The sequence below is a fragment of the Juglans regia genome, chromosome 7 (genome assembly GCF_001411555.2).
Source record: "Juglans regia cultivar Chandler chromosome 7, Walnut 2.0, whole genome shotgun sequence".
NCBI classification, from domain to species: domain Eukaryota; kingdom Viridiplantae; phylum Streptophyta; class Magnoliopsida; order Fagales; family Juglandaceae; genus Juglans; species Juglans regia.
In genome coordinates, this window is record NC_049907.1 from 9,244,141 (window position 1) to 9,270,858 (window position 26,718).

At 34.5% G+C, this 26,718-nt stretch overlaps 1 protein-coding gene and 1 pseudogene across 1 annotated transcript; both read right to left on the minus strand.

The window, feature by feature from the left end:
• Positions 1-580: 580 nt before the first annotated feature.
• Positions 581-2,122, minus strand: LOC109004151 (annotated as a pseudogene).
• A 19,930-nt stretch (positions 2,123-22,052) lies between these two features.
• LOC109004163 (acidic endochitinase-like) lies at positions 22,053-23,442 on the minus strand. The gene is made up of 2 exons (XM_018982624.2): positions 23,056-23,442; positions 22,053-22,672 (listed from the first exon to the last, which is right to left on the minus strand). Exons 1-2 carry the CDS (start codon positions 23,409-23,411, stop codon positions 22,147-22,149), a joined length of 882 nt encoding a protein of 293 aa, XP_018838169.1. The 5' UTR covers positions 23,412-23,442; the 3' UTR covers positions 22,053-22,146.
• Between the last annotated feature and the right edge of the window lie 3,276 nt (positions 23,443-26,718).

The following is a 26,718-nucleotide window of genomic DNA, read 5'->3' on the forward strand; positions in this document are numbered from 1 at the left end:
TATTTTTTAAAGACGATTTATTAGACAATTGTTTTGGGAATTGCCCAATATTCTAATTACGATAGTGAGAATTATACTTTCTATTTGGAATTCTAACCAAAGTTATCGGCAATGTTTATAACTTCATACGGACTTCAAGGTAGAGATGTGAAATATGTTTTTAGAATTCTAACCAAAGATTTTCTCAGTCCACAAAATTGTAGCTGAACAGTTTAAAATATGCGATAGGAAAGCCTTTTATCTAGAAGTCTAATTGAATAAAATATAATTATTATATATATATTTTTAATATTATTATTTTTTTGAGATTTGAAAAAATTGAATTGTTTATTTTATTTTGTGTGAAAATTTAAAAAAATTATAATGATTAAATTAGATGAAATGAAATGAAATGAAATGTGTTGTGAAAATAAACGAGACTTGAACACGATTTGCCCGAGTACCCCATGAAATTGTTTCACTGACTTTGAAATAGTATTTCAAAGAAATTATTTTTATTTCTTCAACCCAATTTTCAAAGTGCATTTGTCCTACTATTGACGAGGAAAAATACAATTGATGTCTTCCAACTAATCACGGTTTATACTTTACAAACCATATCACTAAAACTAATGTAATGTGGCCTCAAATTTCCAGTAACACTGTGTTTAATAGCATTGCTATAGCCCTTGTCATAATCCTAGACCAAAGCATAACACCTCCATATTTTGAAGAATTTTTAATAGAAGGTAAAACTTCATTAGTAAGAACATCGGGAGGGATATAGCCACTCCCAGCAGCCTCCGGTGCAGCAGCCAAACCCAGAAATATTTTTCCAGCTTGAGTAGTGTTCCATTGATTCCAAGAACTCTTAAAGTTGTCTGCATTGCCATGATTGTATTCACCGAGAGGGTTGTTGTAGAATTGGACCCAAACATAGTCAAATAGGCCAGTGTTTAGTGCTGCTTTTAACCAAGTGTCTGGGAATGGACATTGCGGTGCTGCTGCTAAGTAGATCTTCTTCGGTTGACTAAATCCTGATAAGGCCTTTGCGAGGTCATCCCAGTGTTGGGTCGAGCCTCCTCCAATAGCAAAGTCAATGCCATCTAGAACTGCATCACCTAATGGACGAGAGTCTGATAGGCCACCAAGAAAGTTGTTCCACAAGTAGATTGCAACACTCCTGCCCAGTATCAGAGTAGTTTTTTTTTTTCCTTATCTTTCACTCGGTTAAGAGGACCATCAAAGCATATTCCCTTACATTAAAACATTTCATAATGTAAAAACTGTTGTGTTGGCATATTCAGATGACAAATCTTAATTCAATTGAGCATTAATTGGTTTTGGGAGAGTTTTAATCAAATTTGGATAGGTAATTTAAGACACATTCAGTTTGCTAGTCTCCCGAGAGACCCGCAATCTTCCGGAGTCTAATATACAAGGTTTGCTCAACACTCGCTCAACATCCACTAGAGTGAATGTTAAACAATAAGTTCGCTTGATATGCATGAGAGTCAACAGTCAGTGAACTAGCACTAAGATTTACATGCAGAAAGTTTGTTAAAACATCTATTTACATTGTACAACATTACGCCCCGGTCTGATTGAAAATTTATCTCATCTCATCATTATAATTTTTTTAAATAATTTTACAAAAAATATAATAAAAAATTAAAATTTTCAAATCTCAAAATAATAATAATATTAAAAAATAATATTCTAATACTATTTTATTTAACTCATCAATCCAAATGGGGTGTATACGAGACTACGAGTGACATCCGGAATTTTTATTTTTTTGCTTTCCAAGTTTAAATTCAAATATAAGCAAGGGGAATAAGGTTAACGTGTCAAACACTGCAATGCCAATGCGAAGTAAAGGGAAAAGCAATACTTGCCTGGCTTCACTGGTTGAGGAAAGAGAGTAGTTACCAATACCACTCCCAATAGAAAGCATCACCTTGATACCCTGTTTTTGGCAAGCTGTGATGTCGATGCTCAAGCCAGTGCACCCATTTGTGCTTGGGTCACAATGGCCGGCAAGGTTCATCTGTGGGGTCTGGCCGTTGCCAAATAAGCCGGTGAACAGAGCAATGAACAAAAGGCAGAACAAGGCTAATGGAGTCTGCAACATTCGAGCCATCGTTGTGCTTTGCTGGCTTGGTGTTTGGATTCAGAATTAATGGTGAGTGAGCTCTACTTATAATTTTATAGGCATATTGGAATACAGTAAAAAATGACTCTATTTTCTCCCAGTCAATACGTTTGAGGAAGAAGATTGTCAAGAAACCGTGTCAATCAAGAACGGTAGGACCATTAAACTACATAAAAAAATCCTGTGCAATAAAAATTGAAACGTTGAATAACTTACACTTCAAATGTATAGAAGAATTTTGAAGTGTTGAGCCTTTTCTAGTCCATCATTAAATTCCTCGATGGAATGTTTGAATGTTATTTAATAGATTCTGCAAATTAGTGCATGATCACAACATTTTGTACAAAATAACAAAAGAGCATTGGAGTAGACCATTTCAATTTATTTATTTATTTTTTGTATAGAGTGGGTAATCAAAAATTTCCAGTATACATATTACATATAGATTAAAAAAAAAAAAAAGTCGGGTCGGAATACCGAAACTACTGTCGAATCGGGTAATCGGTTAAATGGGTAACGACCAAATGGAACAGGCCTATTTTCGGGTTGGGTCGGGTTGGAGAACAATCCTAGGTGCAGTTATTAGAGATTGGGAAGGAAAAGTGTCAGCCACCCTTAGAATGCAACATGATTTGTTCCCTGATCCTTTAATAGCAGAAGCTTATGCTACACTTCGGGCATCCTTATTTTGCAAGTCCATTGGCTATCGAGACATCATCATGGAAGGGGACTCTTTGCAGGTTGTTTTAGGACTTACTCTTCTACAGACACCTTCACCTACAAAGGCCAGCTGATAGCAGACACAAGATCAACCCTCAACTCCTTTGCTTTTTGGTTACCAAGGCACATTGTAAGAGCAAACAATTCTGTTGCTCATGCCTTAAGTAAGGATGCTCTTAGCATCAGTGGTTATACTACTTTTGATTTTGTCCCACATTGTATCCAAACTTTAGTTTAATTATTCTCAATACAGGATATGTTTTCTTCAAAAAACAAAAAAAGTATGATTTCTCTTCATATTCACTTCGGTGCACGTGTCACAATGCCGCTATTTCTGAAATATTATTATATGATTTAATATCGCTTGCAATTTATGTTCACAGACAATGTAATGTCAAGTTGAACACGATTTGTTAAATTAAATGGATTAGATTTTCAAATCTTAATACGATTCATTTAAATAATCGGTTGTGTCAATTTATCCTTTTTGATCAATTTAATAATTAATTAAAAATTGGTCAACACGACACGACACGACTCATTTTTATTTGTTTCACTTAAATGGGTTAAACTAACCCGCATGACCCATTTGACTTGATTAACACAATTTCACATTAAAATTAAAATTTATATTTATTAGTAACCACAGTATCTCCAAAAAAATAATAAAACTACATATTAAAAAAATATCAATATGTTTCAGATTTTAACATACAATAAAATCAATATTGCAAGCCCAATAATAAATGTTTTGTGTAGTTTGCCAACTCATTTGTTAGCTGTTTTGGATGTGCCAAAGATTTTGTTGGGAAAGCTGAATTCTATTTTATCGGGATTCTTTTAGGGGGATTATAAGAGAACATGGTGCTGGGAGGGATTGGTGTTAGAAGTTTTGAAGATATCCAAAAATCCTTGCACATGAAATTAGCTTGGAGAATTTTGTCTATAGAGAATTTATGGACAAAGTTTTTTAAGGCAAAATATTTTAGAAGAGATTAGTTTATGGGAGCTTGGAGCAGGGGTACGGATTCCAGATTGTGGAAGTCCATGTCCAAAGTATTCCCGGAAGTATTGGATAATTTGATTATTAAGGTTAGAGAAGGAAATATTTCCTTTTGGTTTGACAAATGGTTGTCGAATGGTCCTTTGGCTGTTTCGGTTGACGATGTGTTAAATCCAAAATTATTCCTTAAAGAGGTTTGGGTGGATAATACCTGGGATGTGCAGTTGTTAGAAAATTTAGTAAGACATGCTATGGTTGATGAGATAAGAGCCACTATCCCTTGTGGTCGTCGAGGTGAAGACATGTGGGTTTGGAAGCCATCCATTGATGGACATTTTTCTACGGCCTCAGCATGGGAATTGATTAGATTGAAAGGGCCGAAACTGGAAGGAATGGAGTGGGTTTGGCATAATCTTCTACTGAAAAAAGCTTCAATTTTCATGTGGAAAGAAAAATTTAATTGCTTGCCTGTAGATGCACAGATTCAAGAAGTTGGTGTTCTTTTAGTATCAAGATGTAGTTGCTGTCAGATGGGTGCGTTTGAAGATAAGGAACATGTGTTGAACACAGGTGATATGGCTAATGCTTTATGGAAGAAGGAATCCCTTGAGTTGGGAGTAAATTATTTAGAATCATTAAACTGGTGGCAATGGATTATTTTTTGGTTTAGATGTGCGAGGAAGACTAGCCAAAAGGGGGTCATAATAGGTTTGTTGCCTATTTTGATCTCATGGAAACTTTGGAGATGGAGATGTTTGGCTAGAATGGAAGGGAAAAAAGAATCAATTGAGAATGTGTGGATATCTATCAAGAAATGGCTGAGTTTAATTTCTGCAAAAATGAAAAGGGCTGGTTCGGCATCAAGGCTGGATGGGGAGATTCTGAAGGAACTTGGCATTCCTATAATTCATGCCAGTTGGCAGCGCCCAAAATTAATTTTTTTGGCATAAGCCAAGAGCAGGATGGGTTAAATTGAATGTAAATGGTGCTTGTAGGGGTAATCCAGGGAGTTGTGGACGAGGTGGTGTGGTTCATAATGATGAAGGGAAATTACTTGAGGCTTTTATAGTAAAATTTTCCAATGGTACCAACAATGAAGCAGAGCTTCGTGCTTTAATTCATGGTTTGAGAATTTGTAGGGAGCTTGGTTTACAAAAGGTGCATATAAAATGTGACTCTCTGTTAGTAGTGCAATGGTTGGAAAAATGTTTTTGTACAATGTGGTATTTATGGGACTATTGGGAGGACCTCATGGAAGTCATACAGATTTTTGAATACGATGTATCTCATCAGTTTCGTGAAAGAAATAAAGTGACAGACTTTTTGGCAAGATTGGGGGAGGATGGTATTAATTGTACATATAGGAATTCAAATGACTTGCCTTGTCCAGTGAGGGGATTGCTAAGAATGGACTATTTGGGACTCCCAAGTATTAGGGAATAATTGGGGGGTTTACGTTTGCATTTACCGTGACTGGGTTGGTTTACATGTAATTGGCTTGTTCTTCTTTATTATGTTTGGTTGCCACCGCTGGCAGATTGTACAGGAGTTCATGGTTGTTTTTTGTTTAATTGTTTTTGGATGGTTGGTTTGTTTTGAAGGTATTCATCTGTCTTAAGTGAGGGTTTTAGTAATAATATTGGGAAGAGGCCACTCTGGACATTGTGGTCTCGACTCTTTCTAAAAAAAAAAGGATAAAAGCCCAATAATAACAAATATGAGCATAGGTCCAAAACTACAATCCCAACAATAAAAATATAAGCATATTGAAAAATACCAATAATACAATCCAACCATAATAAAATTATAATTTCGAAATAAAACTTAAACGAGTTATTGCGTATTGATTTGTTTATTATTTGTGTCTTAACGAGTCAACCTGCTTTGACCCGAATCCATTTATATCAAACGTAAACCTGCTAATTTCGTGTCGTACTTGTGTTGGGCTCACAGGTCATATCATATATTGTCGTCCTTACTAGGGGTGAAAATCAAACTAGTTGGTTCGATTTTGGTCGAAAATGGAAACTGACCGACCAGAAACATTACACCTCCAAAATCGACCAAACTGGCCATAGAGAGGGGAAAACTAGCTGGACTAGTTTCGGTCGGTTTTCAGCTGATTTAGCGGTTTGGAGGTTGGTTTGGGCCTATTTTAGGATTTTTGTTTACCCTATGTCCAGATTATTTTGGGCAGTTTCTTTGTTTTAAAAATCCTAATTTTATGCAGTGGGATTTTAAAGCCCATTTGTAATATTCGAGTTTCATTTTAATTTTAATATCATTTATAATGTTAGGTTAAAAAAAAAACAAATTAGAAATAGTAAAATAGTAACTAGTAAGTACATATCCATATACTAGATAACTAAAAAATAAAAACAACTCCACTAAATATTTAATACACATTATAAATAAAAACAAATTTTCCTAAGTAACAATGAAATTAAAAAACCATAAGATAAATAAAATGGCAATGGTTCTTGTCATCTTGATTCTTCACTCTTTCTACTTCAGCATTCAATTTTCAATAGTTGTGATGTGTAATTGTGCGCCCAACTCTATATAGAAACATAAATAAGAATAAAACATGAAATATTAGTGAATTTGGATGATTAAAAATACTAAGAATAAATTATCAAAACAAATGAAAGTTGAATTATCAAAACATTACTCGATTCTACCAAGAAGCACACCACATCATCTATGGACACTAAAATATCATTATGTGTTGACGGATGTTTCAACCAATTGTGAGCTCAATTAAGAGCCTCAACGGTTCTTGGAGCCAACGAACTCCGAAAATGATTAAGTACAAGACTTCTCACACTATATGTTGACTCGGATGCTATCGTGGAAATAGGCATGGCCAACAAGTCTCGTGCAATCTTTGAAAGTATAGGATAGTAATGCTTATTAATTTTCCAACAAATCAGCAAGCCAAAAGATGGGTTGAGTGCCTCACAACCATTTGATAAATAACTGTCTCACACTCGACACCAACTATACAGCGTGAGTCTCATCATGATTTTCTACAAGTGGAAACTAAGAAGCCCTAACTTGCTACTTAGATCAAGCACAACTACAATCAATATCAACAAGTTCATCCCATCTAATGATTTTCATTCTCATGCTTGTGGTTATACTCATCAAACAATTATTATCACTTTGGTTCAGCCTAATCAACTCTTTTTGGAGTTTATAAATCTCTAGAAAATTGGTATTGGCATTTACATATAAAGATGCAGAAAATCTCATAGTGGCATCATTTAACATTTCTAAAAATTTACAAGCACCTATATTGTCTCCCACTCCCCAGCTTTAGGAGGCCCCATGTGTCCATTACCAAAGTAAGAGGAAATTGTAATTCCCACTCTCTATTCAACCTAAAGCCTTATCAAACTTCTCAGTCGCCTCTAACATTGTGTAAGTTGAGTTCCAGCGAATTGGTACATCAAAAGACAACATTTTCTTACAATCAATTTTCTCTTTTTCTGCATATCTCTTAAACTTATCTAATCTTATAAGGGAGGAGTGCATATATCTAACCATATCTCTAAACATTGTGATGGTTTCATTACACTCATCCAAACTCTCATTCACAAAAGGTTTAAAATACGAGTTCAACATCTCAAGTCCTTATACTTTCCCCCAACACATTCCCTATAAAAAACTACCTAAAATATGTAATTGCAGTATCATTTAAGCTAATATCAATAGTTACAATAATCATCCTAACATACCTCCTAATGGTATCTCCTTGATGGGTAGGGATTAAATCAAAACTAAGGATTTTTTTTGCAATTTCCAATCACTATAATTAGATTTTGTATTGATTTCTTTGTATTAATAGTCAATGAAATACTTATACCACCATCTTTAAACAATTTTTTGAGCTTTCCCTTTTCTAATGCAAAAGACTTCATAAAATCTCTTGCAAGTGTGATGCGATGTGGCACTTTAATTTGAGATTCAAGAGACCAACACAACTTCTTAAATCCTTGTCTTTCAACGATTCTAAATGCAACTCATATGTAATTGTGATGCCTGCAATTAACAATCTCACAGCTCTTCACTATATTTATGGGTTACAAGATTCCTCATTCTATTATCATCACTATCTCCAGCCCCCTCCTCGAGTGTTGCCTTACCCACCAATATTTTTTTATACCTATCCAAAGGCTCGCATTTATGAGAATTTTTGGGATATGACGAAAAATGATTTTGCATGGTTGAGGTTTTTCTTTGAGTGGCAAGCGTACATCTTATCACAATAATTACAATTAGCCTTAGGGTCATCTACATGACAACCATCCATCTTCGCAAAACGGTGCCAAACAACTAATGGATTCTTCCCCGTCTGTATCTTAAGAAGTGGACAAGTACTAGTCCTAATGTTTAGATATCTCTCAAATCATCTTCTAAGTTAATAGTTAGATCGTTTGAATCAAACATCAATTGAAGTTGACAAAAAATCCATCTAACATTTGAAATACATAAATAATTACAAAACATAAGAAAAAAAAAGAAAAAAAAAAGAAAACCACATAACATATTTATACAGCAGTTAGTTTGCAACATGGCAAACATCACAAGTCTAAAACTCTAATCTAAATTTTAGTTCGCTCAGCTTTTCACAATTTACATCATAACAATTTCACAATACAATTAGAACATAATAAATTAACAATAATAATTTTTTTCATGCAAAACAAATACTAAACTGAACATGTAGCACACTCAATGACAAAAACTCTTCCCATTGGACCATGTCTGCATGCTCCAAGTACTCGTGTATAACCAATTGTTCCCCTGAACAGTTCATACCCTGAAAACAAAAGCATTCAGTCAAGCATTATAGTCTTCCTCAAGACAATTTATAAATGCTCTCTCTCGACCACACCCAGCCCCAAAAAAGACAACAGAGAATTCTCCGTTAAGTTTTTTGTTTGATGTAGAGAGAGAGAGAGAGATACAGAGAGAGAGAGGAAATGAGATAGTTAAAAATGGATGATGATTCCATCTCTGGCCTCCTTTGTCAAGAAAGTGAGACTTGTTCGGATGACGAGCTGGTAGAGGACCGTTCATTGAATTTACGATTTACGATGATGGTGAAGATGAGTACATGGACACGTTGTGGCACCTAGCCCATGAGGCCAAGCCCGTTTAAGCCAACTCCTATTTAAGCCATTAGGCAAATTTAGCCCTTAAAGTTCAGTCACCCCCACTCAAGCTTCCCATGCGCCAATGCCTCTCTTCCCCTTTCCCCTCAGTCAATTTCGCACGTTTCCCTTATTTTCCCTTACTCTGTGTGCCTCATGTCTTTCAACGGTTTGCTCTGTCTCCATGACCACTCTCTCTTCCTCTCACTGAGCCTCACTTCTCCCCAGTTACTTCTATTTATCTCACTTCTTTATCTCTCTCTCTCTCTCACATTTATTTTTCTCAAATGGGAAGATATATATCCCTCTCGTAATTTTGACATCTCCAATGGTAAATCTAATTACCAAAATGCCCATACCCATTTATGATGTTTCCCAAAACACTCATATAGTAGACTGGGTTTTGTGGGTTGGAGCTAGTTTTAAATGGGCTTGTTTTTCAATTAGGTTAGGTTTGAGTTTATTAAAATGAGCTTGATGTTTAAATTGGGTTTGTGGTATTTTACTAGCGATTTTAAAAGAGCTTTATTTTATTGTATTAAGAAACTAATTTATTATTTTAATTTGGGCTGTGTCTAGTATTTTTAAATTAGGCATAATTTTACTTGGATAAATATATTAGTCCATAAACTGGATTTCACAGAAAATATTTAAAGGCTTTAATTATATTAATTAGTATTAATGTTACAATTAGGTTTTGGTGGTAAATTGTAAGTGTTTAATCTTTTATTTTAAACACTTTAAGCCTATTATATGAAATAAATCTTTGATAGTTTTAAATTAGATATGATTAGTAGTTGACAATGATTTTTAATATAAGTATTATTGAGTATATTTTATGAACTACTATTGTTTAAGAAATTTATAATTTCCTACTACATTATATGTTAGTAGTATTAAATTATGATTTCAATAATAGTTTATAAATATATGAGTTTTAAATATGATTAAGTTAATTTTTGAAATGGATTTAAGTTGTTTTGCCATGTTTGATAAAATTAAGAATATATTTAATGATGATAATATTTATTAGATTTCTGGTAACTAAATAATTATTAAAGCTATTTTTGTAGTATGTATTAAGTAAATGGAGAATTTTAGTAAGTCATTTTAGAAATTTAGTAACGTTTAGTATTTCATATATGTGATAATTGATATTCGTTTGGCACAGTTGTGGAAAGATTAAAAAAAGATAAAAAAATCCAGGTAAGAGAGGTTCATATGCTAGACTTTACATAAAAAAAAAATGAATTGAAGTTGATTTGTGAAAAATTTGCATGTTTTGTTTGAAAAAGAACTGTGTGAAATCTTAGTTATGTGATTTGCATTACTCATGAAATCTATATAAAAGAGAAAATACTTTCTGGCATGACTGGTGTAAACATGAGCTAAAAGTTTAGCATTCTATTTTTGAACCATGCAAAAATAGTGAATATGAAATCTAAAAAATTGTGCTTGTTATATAAAGATGCTTCGAATCTGTTTTGGTTATATGAAAATGCTCTGAATTTGTTTTTGATATTGTGAAAATGATATGAACATGTTCAGTACTCTGTTTTGATATGATGTGGCATCTGAAAAACCTTTGGCATGACATTCTGATTCTGTATCTGATTCTGTTTATGGTTTTGATCCGATGGTTCTGGTTCTGTTATATGATTGATACCAATATCTCTAATATGAGTGCACCCACTTTAGAAACAAATTGATTTTTCTGCGTGGTCTTTTTTGTGTGCACACTCGGGGCTCTGAGAATGAATAAGGGAAAAATTCAGATTCTGATATTGCCTGGTTTTGCCACTGAGGATAGCACAACCCTACCACAAAGGTTAAACATGGTCTTTGATATGATATGATATGATTAGATGATGACGTTCAGTCATGTTATGCCAAAGGGTTTTTTGAATATGAACAGTTTAAAATGTCAATCTAATGTTCTAATAACATGTTTTTTGGATCTGCATTCTGAAACTGAAAGGTTTTGTTCTACATTCTAAACTCTATGAAAAGGCTCATCTTTACATATTAGTATAGATTCTCTGCTTACTGAGTTGTTGATAACTTATTCCTTATCTCCACAACATTTTCAAATGTTTTGGATGTTCAACTAGAATCAAGACTAGAAAGCATGTATAAGGCTGTGTGAGTATAGTCAATTACGTACAAAGAGGGTACTTTGGTTATTGGAGAAATTTATTCAATAGCTTTGTTTTGCTCTGTCGACTTGGTATTTTGGAAGGTCGATGTTTATTTTGAGATTTTGTGGTATTTAGATTAATAATATTGAAGTAGTTGATTATCATTGAAAATTTGGAGTCTATAACTATATGGTTGAAACATAATTTGAAGTGATAAGAAGTAACTCTCCGACCCATTTGGGACTGAGACATTGCGCACATTTGAGAGAGAAATTTGTTATGGGTTCAAAAGAAATTTCTTAGGCATATGTAAACGGCTTTATTGTCTTCAAGTCAACATGTTTGTATAAGAAGATTGCGGAGACACCAGGTCAAACTGGAAATGTTGTGACTAGTCACTCATCAAGGTGCAAATTGCAAGAGTTCTATTAAAACCTAATATCTCACACACCCATATTTCTATGGAATTATACTTGTTCAATTATTTCATTTAATTAATGAATTATATTGGAACACAAAACCTACAAATTTCATAATGGCCAAAAATCTATTTAAGCATTGAGAGAGTTAAGTGTTCTCACTTGCATCATAATTGTACCTCTAGCAATCAGAAGACACTTAGAGGAAAGTTGATAGGGTAATCCTTTTATCTTAGTCAAGTGAAATTCTCTATCAAGTTATAATGGAGACAGGTACGTTTTATAACTATTATTATTTAACGTCCTAGATCATAAAAAAAATAAAAAAAACCTAATATTTCATTTTTCAATTAAAATAATTAACATGTGGTATCAGAGTGAAAGATTTTAGATATTCTATGTTCTTGATAAAATATAATATAGATTTAGTTTAATGAATTGTGTTTCAGTTTTACATGCACTACATGTGTTTCAGATATAAACTTCATGTGTTTATGAATTTGTGTATTGATCATATATGTGGTCTCTACATGGTAGAGTTGGGGAGGTCTGGTTTGCTTTCAAGACTAAAATCCAAAACTATGAAAACTTTGAAAACCTCTCATCTCATCATTACAACTTTCTAAAATTTCCATACAAAATAAAAAAAAATAATTCAACTTTTTCAAATCTCAAAACAAAAATTATATTAAAAAATATATTCTAATAATATTTTATTTAAATTTTTAACTTTAATCTTAACTTATCTCTTATCTTATCTCATCTCTGAAAATAAAGAGGAAAGTGGTGGTCGTATGGGTCAAAATTCCCACATGTTGTTATGTTGTTACGGTATGAGAACATTTATGTATGGAGTCTCGGTTCAAGTGAAAACAATGAGGAAAGAGCCGTCGTATGGGTCAATAGAGCGTAGCGTGAGGCTAGCCGTAGTGCCCTCGTCGGTGACCTGGGATGGGAAGCATCGTTGATAGGCTAGGAAGGCCCAAACAAGTGGTGGTTGTGCACCTGGCTTTTGTTTTCAAAAAAATAAAAAAGGTGATGACGGTGGAGGGAGCAGGCCATAAATCATATCATCGGCGCCTCCTATCTGGGATGAGTGGAGTTGCTGCATAGTAGCGGCATGGCAGCAAGGAAGTGAAATAAAAAGAAGAAAAGTGTTCTAGCGTTGGGAGGAGGCTCTCACTGACGTCTCTATAGCAGTGGTGCAAAGGACTGAAAGTCAAATAGCCATGGTGGCGCAAGGAAAAAGAGAAGAATGAAAAAAGGGAGAAAAGAGGTGCACGTCTGCTCTAAGAGGAGGCTAGGGTTGCCTTGCTGGCGATGACCATGATTGTGCTGGAATGGAGGTTGAAAATCTCAGTTGGGGCGGCGACATTGTGATGGTGAAGGGAAAAAAAAATTGGGTCAAGGTCACAGGTCTCGGGTAGAGTTTTAGACCCATTAGAACTTGGGCAAAGTTGGTGGTCTAAAAGCCCACACCAGCCTGTTAATAGTAAAACAAAAATAAGGAAAGAGTATACGGGCCTATGGGCCAGCAAAGTTTGGCCCAGCTTGCGAATTGAAAATAACAAAAGAAAAACAAAAGGTCGCGGCCCAGCACTATGGGTCCGGCTGTGACCAAAATGTAAACCAAGAAAAGGATCACTGTGAGACCCGACCTGCACATCGACCCAGGTATTGAACCGGGTCACGCATTGGGTTGACAGATCAGATCCGATTTTGACTCGGATCCAGCTGGTTTTATTATTATTATTTTAATATTATTTTTTCAAAATAAAAATATCAAAAAAATAAAAAAGAATTCTCTCTCAAAGCATCTCCTTTATTTTTTAATAAATATATGAATTATTTGCAGTTGAATAATGGCTATTAGTTATAAAATATTTAAGTATTGTTTCTTTTGAATTTTAGCATGTGGTAGACCATATAAATATATGAATTATTTGGAGTTGGATTATGGCTATTAGTTATAAAATCTTAATTATTATTTCTTATGAATTCTATTGTATGGTAGGCTATATAAATGTATGAATTATTTGGACTTGGAATATGACTGTTAGTTATAAAACTCTTAATTATTCTTAATTTGTACCAATATTAGAGAATGAATTGGTTGCCCAAAGGTATAAAACCTTATTGGATTTTGGATTGTAAATATATAACTTCATAATATCATGGGTAATAATGGAAAATGATTTGTTCAAAATCTGAGAAGATGTTGCTTGCCCAAAGGTAGAAAACCTTACTTGTTTTGAATAATTTAATCTGTGATCTAATTATTGATGAGGAGAGATCAATTTGTGTGTCAGAGTCCATTAACAAAAGAGGAATTTTGAAGACACTACTAGTTTATCCACTGAAGTAAATGTTGGAGAGAACAATATGCATGTCAAAGTTCACACCCAAAGTCAGAATTTTGATGACACTACTAGTTTATCTACTGAAGCTAATGCTCAAGAGAATAATTTGTATGTCAGAGTTTTTTTTAGAACTTGTAAACTCCATTAATAATAATTGTCCCTAATACAATAGGTAATAAAGAGGAAAGTATAAATATGAAAGAAATACAACTAGAAAGGTGGATTCTTGCCACTATGAAATTCCAACTGTTTGTATTTTTCAAGAAAATAATATCTTTACTTTCTATCAATTCTCTTTCTGAATGATAAAATCTGTAACCACTTCCGTTTTCTATATACTCAATAAACCTGCATTCCCTGATTTTACTTTTTTCAATTTATCCTTTAATGGCCTTAGGATAATCACTTGTACCTTACAACCCCACACTTTGAATTTACTTAAGTTTGGTTTATGTCCCATCCATATCTCGTAAGGTGTAAGAGGTTTTGCGTTGGTTTTAACTCTATTTAATATATGTCGCAATCGATAATGCTTAACTCCAAAAATTTGTTGGTAGATCAGCATATCCCATCATCAATCTCGTCATATCCAATAGAAATCTATTTCTTCTTTCTGCAATGCCATTTTGTTGAGGTATATATGGCATAGTATATATGTGTCTTATACCATTCAATTTGCAGAAATCATCCAAAATTTCAACTTCACCCCCTCTATCATTATTCAAACCTTTAATGGGTCTGCTAAGTGGGTTTCTACTTCTACTTTATATTCTTTAAATTTCTCAATTGCCTCAAATTTATGTTTGAGTAAATAGATATACCCATATCTTGAATAGTCATCAGTGAAAGTAATAAAATACTTCATTCCTCTATGGATTTTAGTTCTAAAAGGTCCACAAACATCAGAATGTATAATTTCAAGTAAATTTATGAATTTCCAATTTTTTGAAAAAGATTTACTACTCAATATTATCTGAGTTTATTTGTGGTATTAATCCACTTTTACATATTCTGGTCATCTTATTTTTATTTATATGGCCTAATCTTAAATGCTAAAAATATGCAAAATCAGTAGACACATTCAAATAATCAGAAATAGATACTTTATTAATATGAACATTCAGTACATACATATCATGATCTTTCACACCTTTCACTAATACATTACCCTTACTTATTACAACGGTTTCAGACTTAAACTCAACTATATAGCCTTTCTGATCTAGTATAGACACTGATACTAAATTTTTACGAATACTAGGCACATATAGTACATCACTAAGTAAAATAATATAACCATTCAATTTAAATTTACATGTACCTTGTCCCAAGATATCGTAGTATATGTTTTGTCCATATACACTATGTGCTCTCCTGTTTGTTTATCTTCAGGTTTGGCAAACATATATTTGTTCTTGCATATATATCTTGTTGCTGCAGAGTCAACTCACGATGAATCTGACACTGATTCCATTAGCATTACTTGTGAGACTATCATCACAATTTCCTTTCTTTCTTGTGCTTATCCCTTATTAGGACATTATGATTTGTAATGCCCATTCTTCTCACACTTAAAACAGTTTTCAGTAAATGGTTTACTTTGTTTCTTTTTCAACCATTTCTTTTTCTTAAACTGTTTTGACTTCATCTTGTTCTGTGTAGAACGCTTATCTTGAGTTATCAATAAATTGGATGATTCACTATCTCTATTTCTCCTTTCATCATTTCCCCTTTAAGTACTAAAAGTACTGGAAGCGATGCCATTGTTATTTCATTTTCATTATGTGTTAAAAAAGTAACAATGTGATCCTAAGATGAAGGAAGACTATTTAGTATGGTTATAACTTGCATTTTATCAGTGAGAGGATAATCATCATCATATAATTCTTTTACAATCAACTCCATTTGAAGTACATGATCGCCAATGTCATCATTCTCTTTCATACAAGTTCGGTTATACTTATCTAATAATAACTGTATATAAGTATCTGACCTTAAACCATACTTAGCCTCAACTACATCCATAATTTCTTTAACAGTTTCGTAGTCATCAAAGAGATGAATGATATGATCATTCATACAATGCAAAACTAAAGCTTTTGCCAATGCATTGTGTTCTTCCCATTTATCTTCACTTAGTTTGCTACTCCCACTTCCATTTAGCCAATTTTCTACACTTTCTGATAGCTTTAGTATTGTTAATGTGTATAAGGTCTTTTCATGGATTGGAAGAAAAGTTATATGCCTTTTCGAGGCCCGAAAATTTCTTCCATTTAGTTTTTCTATTCCCAAGGGATCAATACTTTTCTTCGTTGCCATAAATAATAAAACTTAAAAAAATCACTAACAAAAATAATGTAGAAATAATAAACGTGTTCTATTGTAATAAATTAAATACAATAGTTTAACAATGAAAAATTAAAATTATTACAAATTCAATAGTAATAATAATCCTTAGATTTAATCCAGGGTGACAGTCTCGAAATTCTCCTATTATATTTTAATAAGGAGAATAATGGAAGTGACACCTCGTTCAAGGATTTCCATGAACTTATCTCAATGTTTTTCCCTTTTCAAAGAATTTCTGGTGATAACCTCGACCAACAGATGCGCTGTATTGATTTGGCACGAAATTTGGAGCACAATGGATTTTGAACGGACCAAATTAGACTTGAAATAACCCTGAACGACCCAAAATACCAAATCTGGCCCGAACCATTTCAGAAAACCGAGTCAACCGGTTCAAACCGGGTTGAGGAGACAAAAAACGGTGGTCAACGGCTTCATCAGCGGCTGGGTCAATGGCTTGGCTCGGAGAATTGCTTGCAGCTCAGCTTGAAGGGGATGGAACAACGCCATTTGAAAGCGAATTCCGTTTCACAGCATTAGTCAAAACGACACTGTCGTTTGGCACTTCTTGGGCTGAACGACTATGTCATTTTGCCCTTGTAAATTTGAAATTTTATGGCTGAATGATAGGGACATCTTCTTCCTCGCGCTGAGTAATTTCAGACTCTGTGAAGCTTTTGTCTTCACTTCCGTTCGACAAGATGGTGACCGGCTTTGAAGATTCCGACGTGCTCCTGATGTCCATGAACTCCAGTAGTAGTGAGGAACTCTGGCGACCCACCAGAACAGTAACAATGGGTATAGAAAAATTTTATAGTGCACTATTTATTTGTGTAAAAGTATGCTAATAACTCTCTTCAAAATGATAACAACTTACAAGATTTTGCAGATTCTCAGTACACTCTAGGCCTCCCACTATAATTTGGAAGGGTTCTTCTCGAGGATTTGAAAGCTTCTGAAGATGATTGTAATATGCAAGTGTGGTTGCCAGACCAAGCACTTGTCTATTGATCGTCTTTTTAATGAGCGAAAAAATTCCTTCTGTCATGATCAGGCTCTTGATACCACTGTAGAAAAATAAAGAACAAAAAGACACGTAATTTGAACAAAATGTCAATATGGTGATACTCCTGTAAGGGTATTTGTCTCACAAGTTGGTGATGGAAGAAGGGAATTAAGTACCTTCAATGTGCACCAATGGTCCCTATTTATAGGCCATGAGACACTGGTTGGCAAGGGACACAACCATTGGTAATGCAGTGGTTGGCAAAAGGCACAACCATTAACAAGTGACACATTCTTTTGATTAAATCAAAAAGTTGTGTCTCTTGACACTTTCTTAACCATCACCTCCATGAGAATCATCTTCATTAAGAATGTGTCATTTTAAAGGGTACCTTGTTTGATTATCACACTCTTTAAAATTACAAGATCACACCTATCTTAGAGCCACTGATCAAGGCAAGCACCAAAAGGCAGAACAAGGCTAATGGGGTCTACAAGTTTCGAGCCATTATTGTGCTTTGAATTAATAGTGAAGGATGAGACATATATTTATAGGCATATGTGGACTAATTATTGACTTCCTGTCTATGCATTTGTGGAAGAAGATTGCGTGTCAAACTGGAAATGTAGTGACCAGTCACTCATCAACTTAGGTAATTAATTTAATTATATGTAATGCTAAATGTGCTTGCTTAACTTTCACTTTAAGTTCCGTTTGGTTGTTAAACTCATATGAGTTCAACTGAGTTCATTCTAATTTTAAGCTAAATCTAACATTCAAACACCCAACTCTCAAATTACTAAACTTATCTCAACTCAAAACCTCTTTATACGTAAGACTCACAACCTTTTTCAATTCAACACTTTTTTACACGTGAGACCCATAACCTTTTTCAACTTCTCATAAATACATCTAAAATCATCTTAACATCCAAACACATTTAAATTCATCTTATGTGGATCCCACAAAATTACTCTACTATTTCAGCTCATTACTATTCATAAAAAATTCAATTCAACTCAACATCTAAATACAGTCTAAAGTTGAATCATATTTATAAAAAAAAAAAAAAAAAGTTGCATTATATTGAATATCCAAGGAGCATTAGTGGCTGTACAAACTGTGGCAGTATCCTAATCTGGAATATTAAATGCAAATGTCTCTAGCCCTCTCTTGTTAAAGTAATAGATGTAGTTTCTTCTACTTGTCCTAAAAATTTAACATTTCCGTCACAAGAGAATCAGACTGTAGATTCACATGAAATATTTAATTAAATGAAAAAAAAGTGTAAAATTAAGTTCAATTTCAAAATCTTTACTATAATACCATGTTAAATTATCATTTATTTCAGAAACTTAAGCCGGTCGGCAGAGTTATGTTTAATAGTTTAATTTATATTCTAACGTTCCCCTTGTCTTAACTTATAAGTGAAGAGGATGAGTACCTATTAACTGAAAGTGTAACACCCGGCCCAGCCAAGCCACTTTACAAAATCTTTAGATTTATAGTTATGAAAAATCATTTGGGATTATGAGTAAATTTTTTTTTGGAGAGAGTTTGGGCCTAAGATGTTTTTGACGGAATATAAGTTTTATGTATTTTTTTTCATATAGCTATAAATATTCTATTATTATTATTATTATTATTATTATTATTATTATTATTATTATTATTATTATTATTATTTTATCAAATTTTACTTTTATTAATTTTAATAAGATTCTTATCATTTTATTATTGGTAATTTTATTATGACCCAATTGTTTTGCAATAGTTTTGAATTTTAAGCCTTATTTCTTCTTATCTGATAAGCCTCATCCTTATCCCCTAATTGATAAATCCAAATTCTATTGGAAACCAAATAAGTGATGAGCAGTTTATCCACTCCGCACGTCTCCACTTCCATGCTCATGCATGTCTCTTTCCCTCAAGGTTTCCTTTTGATTTCATCACCTTTATATATATATATATATATATATATATATATATATTACGCTTATCACTTCTGAATAGAAAGAAAACTCCAAGCCGTAAACCTCCCTTGAAGCCTTCCCCATGCACGTCTCAGCCTTGCTTCACAGCAAACCTCCACTGCGAAAACTCCACTGTCCAAACCATGCACAACCATGCACACTAAGGTGAAGAGACTTCCACCACCGTGACCTCACTTTGCACCACCAGTCGAAGCACCATGTCGCTACATCAACAGACCCCATGCACGACAGTTCGCGTTAGGGAGCCATGAAGCCGAAGCTCTAATTCAACCACCTCGTTTAGAGCACCACTATAAGCCAACGGCCAGCCACATCTCTTCCACCCATGCTGACTTGCATGCCGTGAACCACAATAGGAGGATCCATTCACGTAAACCCGATACCCCCACAACCCTATCGCACTCACACGGCACCAACCATCACTCATGGTGACTCCACGCTGCCCAGAACACGCAGAAGCCACCACTGGCCACCATAGAATACATCGGACGCACCCCTGTTTTGCACTTCCGAAACAGAGCAACCGAACCACTTGCTTCGCCAGATTCCACCACAGAAGACATCGGGGCACCACCCACGGTGCCAGAAAATGCCGGCCATCCTAGTCCCGTCACACCCACACCTAATCCGGTAAGCCACGGCCGTCGGTCATTCTCTCTCTCTCTCTCTCTTTCTCTCATTTTCGGTAATCAATTCTCTCTCTCTAAACTCTCTCTCTCTCTCTCTCGGCGTAGCACCCCATTCCAAGATGCCTCTGGTTGCGCCGCCTCCAGCCCAGCTATTGTGCCTTGCCCCTCCACTTACAGTTCGATTTTAGTCGTAAGTCCGCACTCCACTTCCTTTTGTTTTTCGTGTTGCTGACTTAAAAGGGTAGTGTGTATATATATATATATATATATATACACATATATGTGGGTAAGTCTGTAACCTAATAGGATAAATGCTATTACCGTTATACCCTTTGATAATATTTTCAAATGATGTATTACAAAAGCTATTGCATAATTGGTCTAATAAATAAAAATTTCCTTGTTACATTTGAATTACAAGTTACATTATTGTGTTTTAAACTTTGATATGTATTTGTAAACTCTAAGAAGTTTAGGTAAGCTGGGTTCCTATGCTAGACTTTGCATTAAATAAAATGAACTGAGGTCCTTTTTGAAAAATATGCATGTTTTGCTATGAAAAGAAATCTGAAAACAACCTCAGTTATTTGTTCTGAATTATTCACGAGATTCTATTTAAGAAGAAAATATTTTCTGTCGTGACTAGTGTAGACATGAGCTTATTTTTGACATTCTGTTTCTGAACTTTGAAAAAGAGAGCGAATATGAAATTTTGTGCATAAAATATGTTTTGTGATCTGATTCTGTTCTATTCTGAAGATGTTCTGTACTCTGTTATGATGTGGCATCTGAAAAACCTTTGGCATGACTTTCTAATTCTGTTCTGACTCTGATTCTGATTCTAATATGGTGATTCTGATTCTGTTTTGCTCTGATATGTGGCCCTGTCATGAGATACAATAGTGACCTCTGGCCTTGTCACGGGATACAATAGTGACCTCTGACCCTGCCACGGGATATAATGGTGACATCTGACCCTGTCACAGGATACAATAGTGACATTTGACCCTGTCACAGGATACAATAGTGACCTCTGGCCCGCCACGGGATATAATAGTGGTTTTCTGTTCTGAGTGCAATCGCTTTGGTAACATGGTGATTTATGTTTTGTTTGGTTTTCCGCATAATGCACAACCCTACCACAGAGGTTAAACATGGTCTCTGTTATGATATGATGCTCTGATATGATATGATAAGACGAAAATGTTCAGTCATGTTATGCCAAAGGAGTCTATGAATATGAAAAGTAGGTTTCTGAATATGAAATGTTTGAAAAGTCGCTCTGATTTTCTGATAATATGTATTTTTTTGAGATTTGCATATTGATATTGAAATGTTTTGTTTTTGCATTTTGAATTTTGTGAAAATGCTCATGTTTATACACAAGTATATGTCCTCTGCTTATTGAGTTATTGATAACTCACCCCTTATCTCTATATATTTTTCAGATGATTTTGAATAGTCCAGCTAAGGATCAGGATTATGGAGCATTGTTAGATGATTATTTAAGCATAGTGGTTTACTCATAGAAGATTTCTAAGAAGTGGCGGATTTTATTAAGAGAGTCTGTAGTATTCTGGTGACTTTATATTTTAGAGTCTAAAAATTCATTGATGAATTGTGAGTTTTAAGTTATAGGGAGTAACTCTTCGATCCTCGCGGGACCAGGGCGTTACAGAAAGAGTCATATAATTTGTTCACAGATTGAGTAACTATAATTTTTAAGTGTTTTGTGAATACGATTTTGCTTAATATCAAAGTCTATTGCCATCAATTAAGGCATCCCCCAGTGGTATGGAATTAGATTGGCTAAAGTTCCAATCTGTTTATAAGGACTTCAAGGTAGAGAGATCAAGCATATGCTTTGACTTCGAAGTTCTAACCAAAGATCTCCTCAGTCCATAAAATTAAAACGATAATTGATTAATAAAGAAGAAAGTTTTTAGATATTAAACAAAAATGAGCTACAATAGCTCTAATATTGTCAATCATATTAAAAATGGCTCGAATATTTAAAGAATATTGCAGTTTAATAAATTAAATTGGAAGAAATTTATACAACCCAATTTAAAGAAACAAACATAAAAACTTTATGAATATTAGGCAGGAAAATTCTGTAAATTGGAAGAAATGTCTCTAGATTTTTTATTTTATAGAGATTATTGTTTTATTTATAAATAGTAGGCATTACATCCTTTAAACTGGAACATATTCAGTGGAAGCTAAACAAAATGTTCAAACATTGTTTTTAATAGCTGCGCTATAGCCCTTATCATAATTCCTAGACCAAAGCATAACCCCTCCATATTTTGAAGAACTCTTGATAGAAGGCAAAACATCACTATTAAGCACGTCGGGAGGGATGTAGCCACTCCCAGCCGCCTCTGGAGCAGCAGGCAACCCCAGAAATATCTGCCCAGCTTGAATAGTGTTCCATTGATTCCAATAGCTCTTCAGGTTGTCTGCATTCCCAGAGTACTGACAGGGTGGGTTGTTATAGAATTGGACCCAGACATAGTCAAACAGGCCAGTGTCTAGTGCTCCTTTTAGCCAAGCGTCTGGAAATGGACACTGTGGTGCTGCTGTTAAGTAGACCTTTTTCTGTTGGCTAAATGCAGACAGTGCCCTTGCGAGCTCGTCCCAGTTTTGGGTTTTGCCTCCCTCGATATCGAAGTCAATGCCATCTAGAACTGCATCACCCAGTGGACGGGAGCTGGATTGACCCCCAAGAAAGTTGTTCCACAAGTAGTTTGCAACACTCCTGCACAGTATCAGAGAACATCATTTTCTGATCTTTTACTTGGTGAAAGGGACCAGCAAAACATATACATTCCCTTCCAAACATCTACGCCTGAAAACAAATGTTAAAAAGAAAAACAAAACAAAAGTTCTAAGTCAGTGTAAATAGACACTAATTATGATGGGATCCACTACAATTATCGATAAATGTGCCAAACTTCGGTGTCGGTAGGTGTTTGATGCTTTGACTTTTTAATAATAGCAATGGATTCCAAAAAATTGACGTGTTTACGTACCGACTTGTAAGTAGTATTACTGAAACTTTTTATTAGAACCTCAAACTTTTCAAATTTAAACACCAAAGAAGCTAACTCTATGAAATTAGTGAGAAGAAGCAATGCTTGCCTGGCATCTTCAGCAGAGGAGAGGGAATAGCTACCTACACCGCCTCCAAGGGAGAGCATTACCTTGATGCCCTGGTTTTGGCAAGCTTTGATGTCGTTGCTCAAGCCGGTGCACCCATTTGTGCTTGGGTCACAATGGCCGGCAAGGTTCATCTGTGGGGTCTGGCCGTTGCCAAATGTTACCAGGAAAGCTATGTTCACTATACCATAATTCCCAGTGGCGCAAGTATCAGACAAGCTGCCCTCAGTTTCATTCTGGCCCCAGTACACAGAGATTACGCCTGCCTTTGAGCCTGTGAAGAGGGCAACCATTGAAAGGCAGAACAAGGCTAATGGGGTCTGCAACTTTCGAGCCATTGTTGTGCTTTGCTAGTTGCTGTTTCGGATTGAAAGTTAATGGTGAAGGGAGCTCTATTTATAATTTTATAGGCATATTGGAATACAGTGAACAATGACTTTATTTTCTCCCAGTCAATACGTTTCGTGGAAGAAGATTGTCAAGAAACCGTGTCAAAACTAGAACGGTACTAAATTAAGAATCCTATGCAATACAAAATGTCCTTGTCAGTCCCTAAACTTTCACTTCTGAGGTTGAATGTCCGAGCTCATTACTTGGAAACAGACTAAATTCTGAATTTGAGTCTATTTCCGGGTAAAATTGCAGGAAATTTTTCTGTATGAATGGGGGGTGTAAAAATGGCTCAATTTCTTGTAAGTTGGCATAAGTTTCCAAGTGGGGGCAGCAGCTTGATTCTGAGAGGAAACTGTCCAGTACTTCTCTAGAAGGGGAAGATGACAGGAAAGTCTTGCAGGAAACTGGAAAGCATGCTAAAGGCGTTCAGATAAATGTTTTGATCAATGGAAAGCATGCTAAAGGCGTTCAGATAAATGCTTTGAATGGCGTTCAGATAAAGGTTTTGATCAATGGAAAGCATGCTAAAGGCGTTCAGATAAATGTTTTTGAATGGAAAGCATGCTAAAGGCGTTCAGATAAATGTTTTGAATGGCCTTTAGATAAATGTTTTGAATATAATACCGTGATACTGTTTAGAAATAGTATATATATAAATTATATTCTAAAAGATTAGTCGATAAATGAATAAATTACATATAAATTATAAATAGTCTGATCTGAATTGGAGGGTCAAAAAATATATTTGTAATTTAAAGAAAAAAAAAATAAAGGCTAAAATATCGACCATTACAAGCCGAAATATAAATTAATACGAGCTGAAACAGTTGAAATCTTGACCGACACGAAAGGTACAGGCCGAAATCTTAATCGATATGAAACTATACCCTTTTATCTATCGGCTAAGTCATAAAAATTGTATATTTCACCGGTATGGTATAAAATTCAAAAGATTGGTTCAAATAAGCCAAAAATAAAGAACTGGGTTTGGTTTGAAAAGCTTTTATATATAAATATATATATTTTATTTTATTTCTCTCAGCATTTCACACCATAAAAATAAAATAAATAAATATATACAACGGTTTTGAAAACTATCAATCATCAATATAATATGCTTCACTTTTGTTATCGGGAGTTATTTTCAGTTTTCACCATAAACATGTCATTAATATAGAAAGCAACTGTCTCAGAAACATACAAACTCAGCCCCCCATTAAACTGATGATCCTCTGATCCTAAAATCCTGCCATGGCTTTACGACCACTACCATCATCATCGACAACTTTTATATATAACCTCTACATTTTAATAAGATAAAAATATCATCAGTTCATTAAAGTATCAAAGTTTTCAATGGTAGAATCTGAAAGAATATCAGCTTATCCACACTATTTTGGAATTGTAAGTAAAAAAATAATGTTAGTCTCAGTTATGCAACCTCTTTATAAGAAAAAAAAAAAAAAAAAAGTCCATCGAGAAAAACTAAATTTTTTTATCAATTTTTTTTTACTGTAGAATATACTTTTTTACAAAAGACCCGTATAAAATTTGTGTATTTGAAATTTGAACAAATAGAAATGATGTTTGCAATCCTAAGTTCTGTAGGCCTCATGCATTCTCTTTGACTAAAATGGGTAAATATGGAACCTACTTAAAAATTAGTTTTTTAATAGTAGATTCTACTATTTTTTAAAAAGAGCCCGTTAGACTTGTGATATATGGAACCTACTTAAAAACTATTTGATTCAATACATTGCTTCTTACTTAAGTCTGTTATAGATATGCATATTTATGAGTTTGTGATATATATGGTTTTGCATTTAAGGTAACGACTGCAGATATAATATAACGTAATGTTCCTAAACAATTAGAAAACATTTCCAAAGCAGGTACTAATGCATTTTAGTTGGCCATATGCGACGGGTATATGGCCGTATTTCGCAATATTTGTAGCGATTTTAGAGACTCGCTAGGAAAGGACACCACATAACGTGACTCACACCAATGTATCCCAACGATGTCTTGCATTGGGAAAAAAAACTTTTGCAATGAGATAAGACGCTGTTGAAATCTGTTGCAGAATAATCGACGAAATTCTCACGCGGCGATGCTAAAACCGTCCAAAACTAATCTCTTTTTGCAGCGAACTCATAAACTGTTGCAAATGCTGAAAAAGTTTATTCCGTCGGTATTAATTTTCTGTGGCGAACATACATGCTGGAATAGAGTAAAATTAGCGACAAGATGGCTGAATCGTCAGTTCAATTTGCAGCGCCAAAATTGTCTGTTGCAACATACTCAAATCGCCGCTATTTACCATTTCCATCAATTTATAACCGCATTTGAAAACTTTTTGCCGGCGTGCAAAATACCTAATTCTAGCATAGACAAATTCGCCGCAAAGAATGTTATTCACGGCGATTAGTGGAAGAACAATGGAGGTAATTTTATGCATTTGTTTTTAGCAACCATTGAGTAGTGAAGTATAAAATGCTGGAAAAACATTATTCCCAACGATTTATCGCCTTTTTGCGACGAACTTGCACCGCCGATCAAGGCCCTCTAGGCATGATATCATCACTTTCCAGGCCTATTGGGCCTAATTCCCTGCTTTATTAATACTATAAAGCATTGCATACTAACACATATATTCTCTTTATCTGACAGGCAATGGTGATGCAAGGTTATTTTGAGGTATTTCAACCTAGTTGTTCGAATGGTTATACTTTGCCTCAAAAAGGAATGCAGCTTGGGCTTCTCTTTAGCACAAGGTTCCTAGTGTCCCAACTTTGTTCCCTCTGATTTCAGTTGGATGCAAGTTTATGATAGGTCACTTTACTTGGAAAATTCCACAAAGTCATATTACAGACCCGCTAGTAGCGAAAGGCCACCGGTGAGAAGAAATAGAGTTGATAGGAGGCCAATCCCTCATGCACGCAAACGAGAGGCGCAACCCAAATTAGGTCTTCCTCTCTCTCACACACACTCTCTCTCTCTCCTACTTTTTTAATACATAGGTTGTATTAAACATATTTTATTTTTATTTTAGATCTTACTCTTAGATTGTTCTATACCGCAGGAAAAATTATATAAAAATGGAACAAAAAATATTTTATTATAGTTTTAGCTTTGCTTGGCCCCCTAAAACAAGTTCCTGGTTCCACCACTGCATATTTGTAACATGCAGGTTCAAAATTTGGACAATAAAGTAAATTTACTAATTATTATTATTTTAAAGTATTTATCTAT

Excerpts from the sequence above, each read along its gene's own strand:
- LOC109004163 (XM_018982624.2), bottom strand. The coding sequence starts at position 23,411 with ATGGCTCGAAAGTTGCAGACCCCATTAGCCTTGTTCTGCCTTTCAATG. Across the intron at positions 22,673-23,055 it reads TCCTCTGCTGAAGATGCCAG|GAGTGTTGCAAACTACTTGT; the intron begins GCAAGCATTGCT and ends GATACTGTGCAG.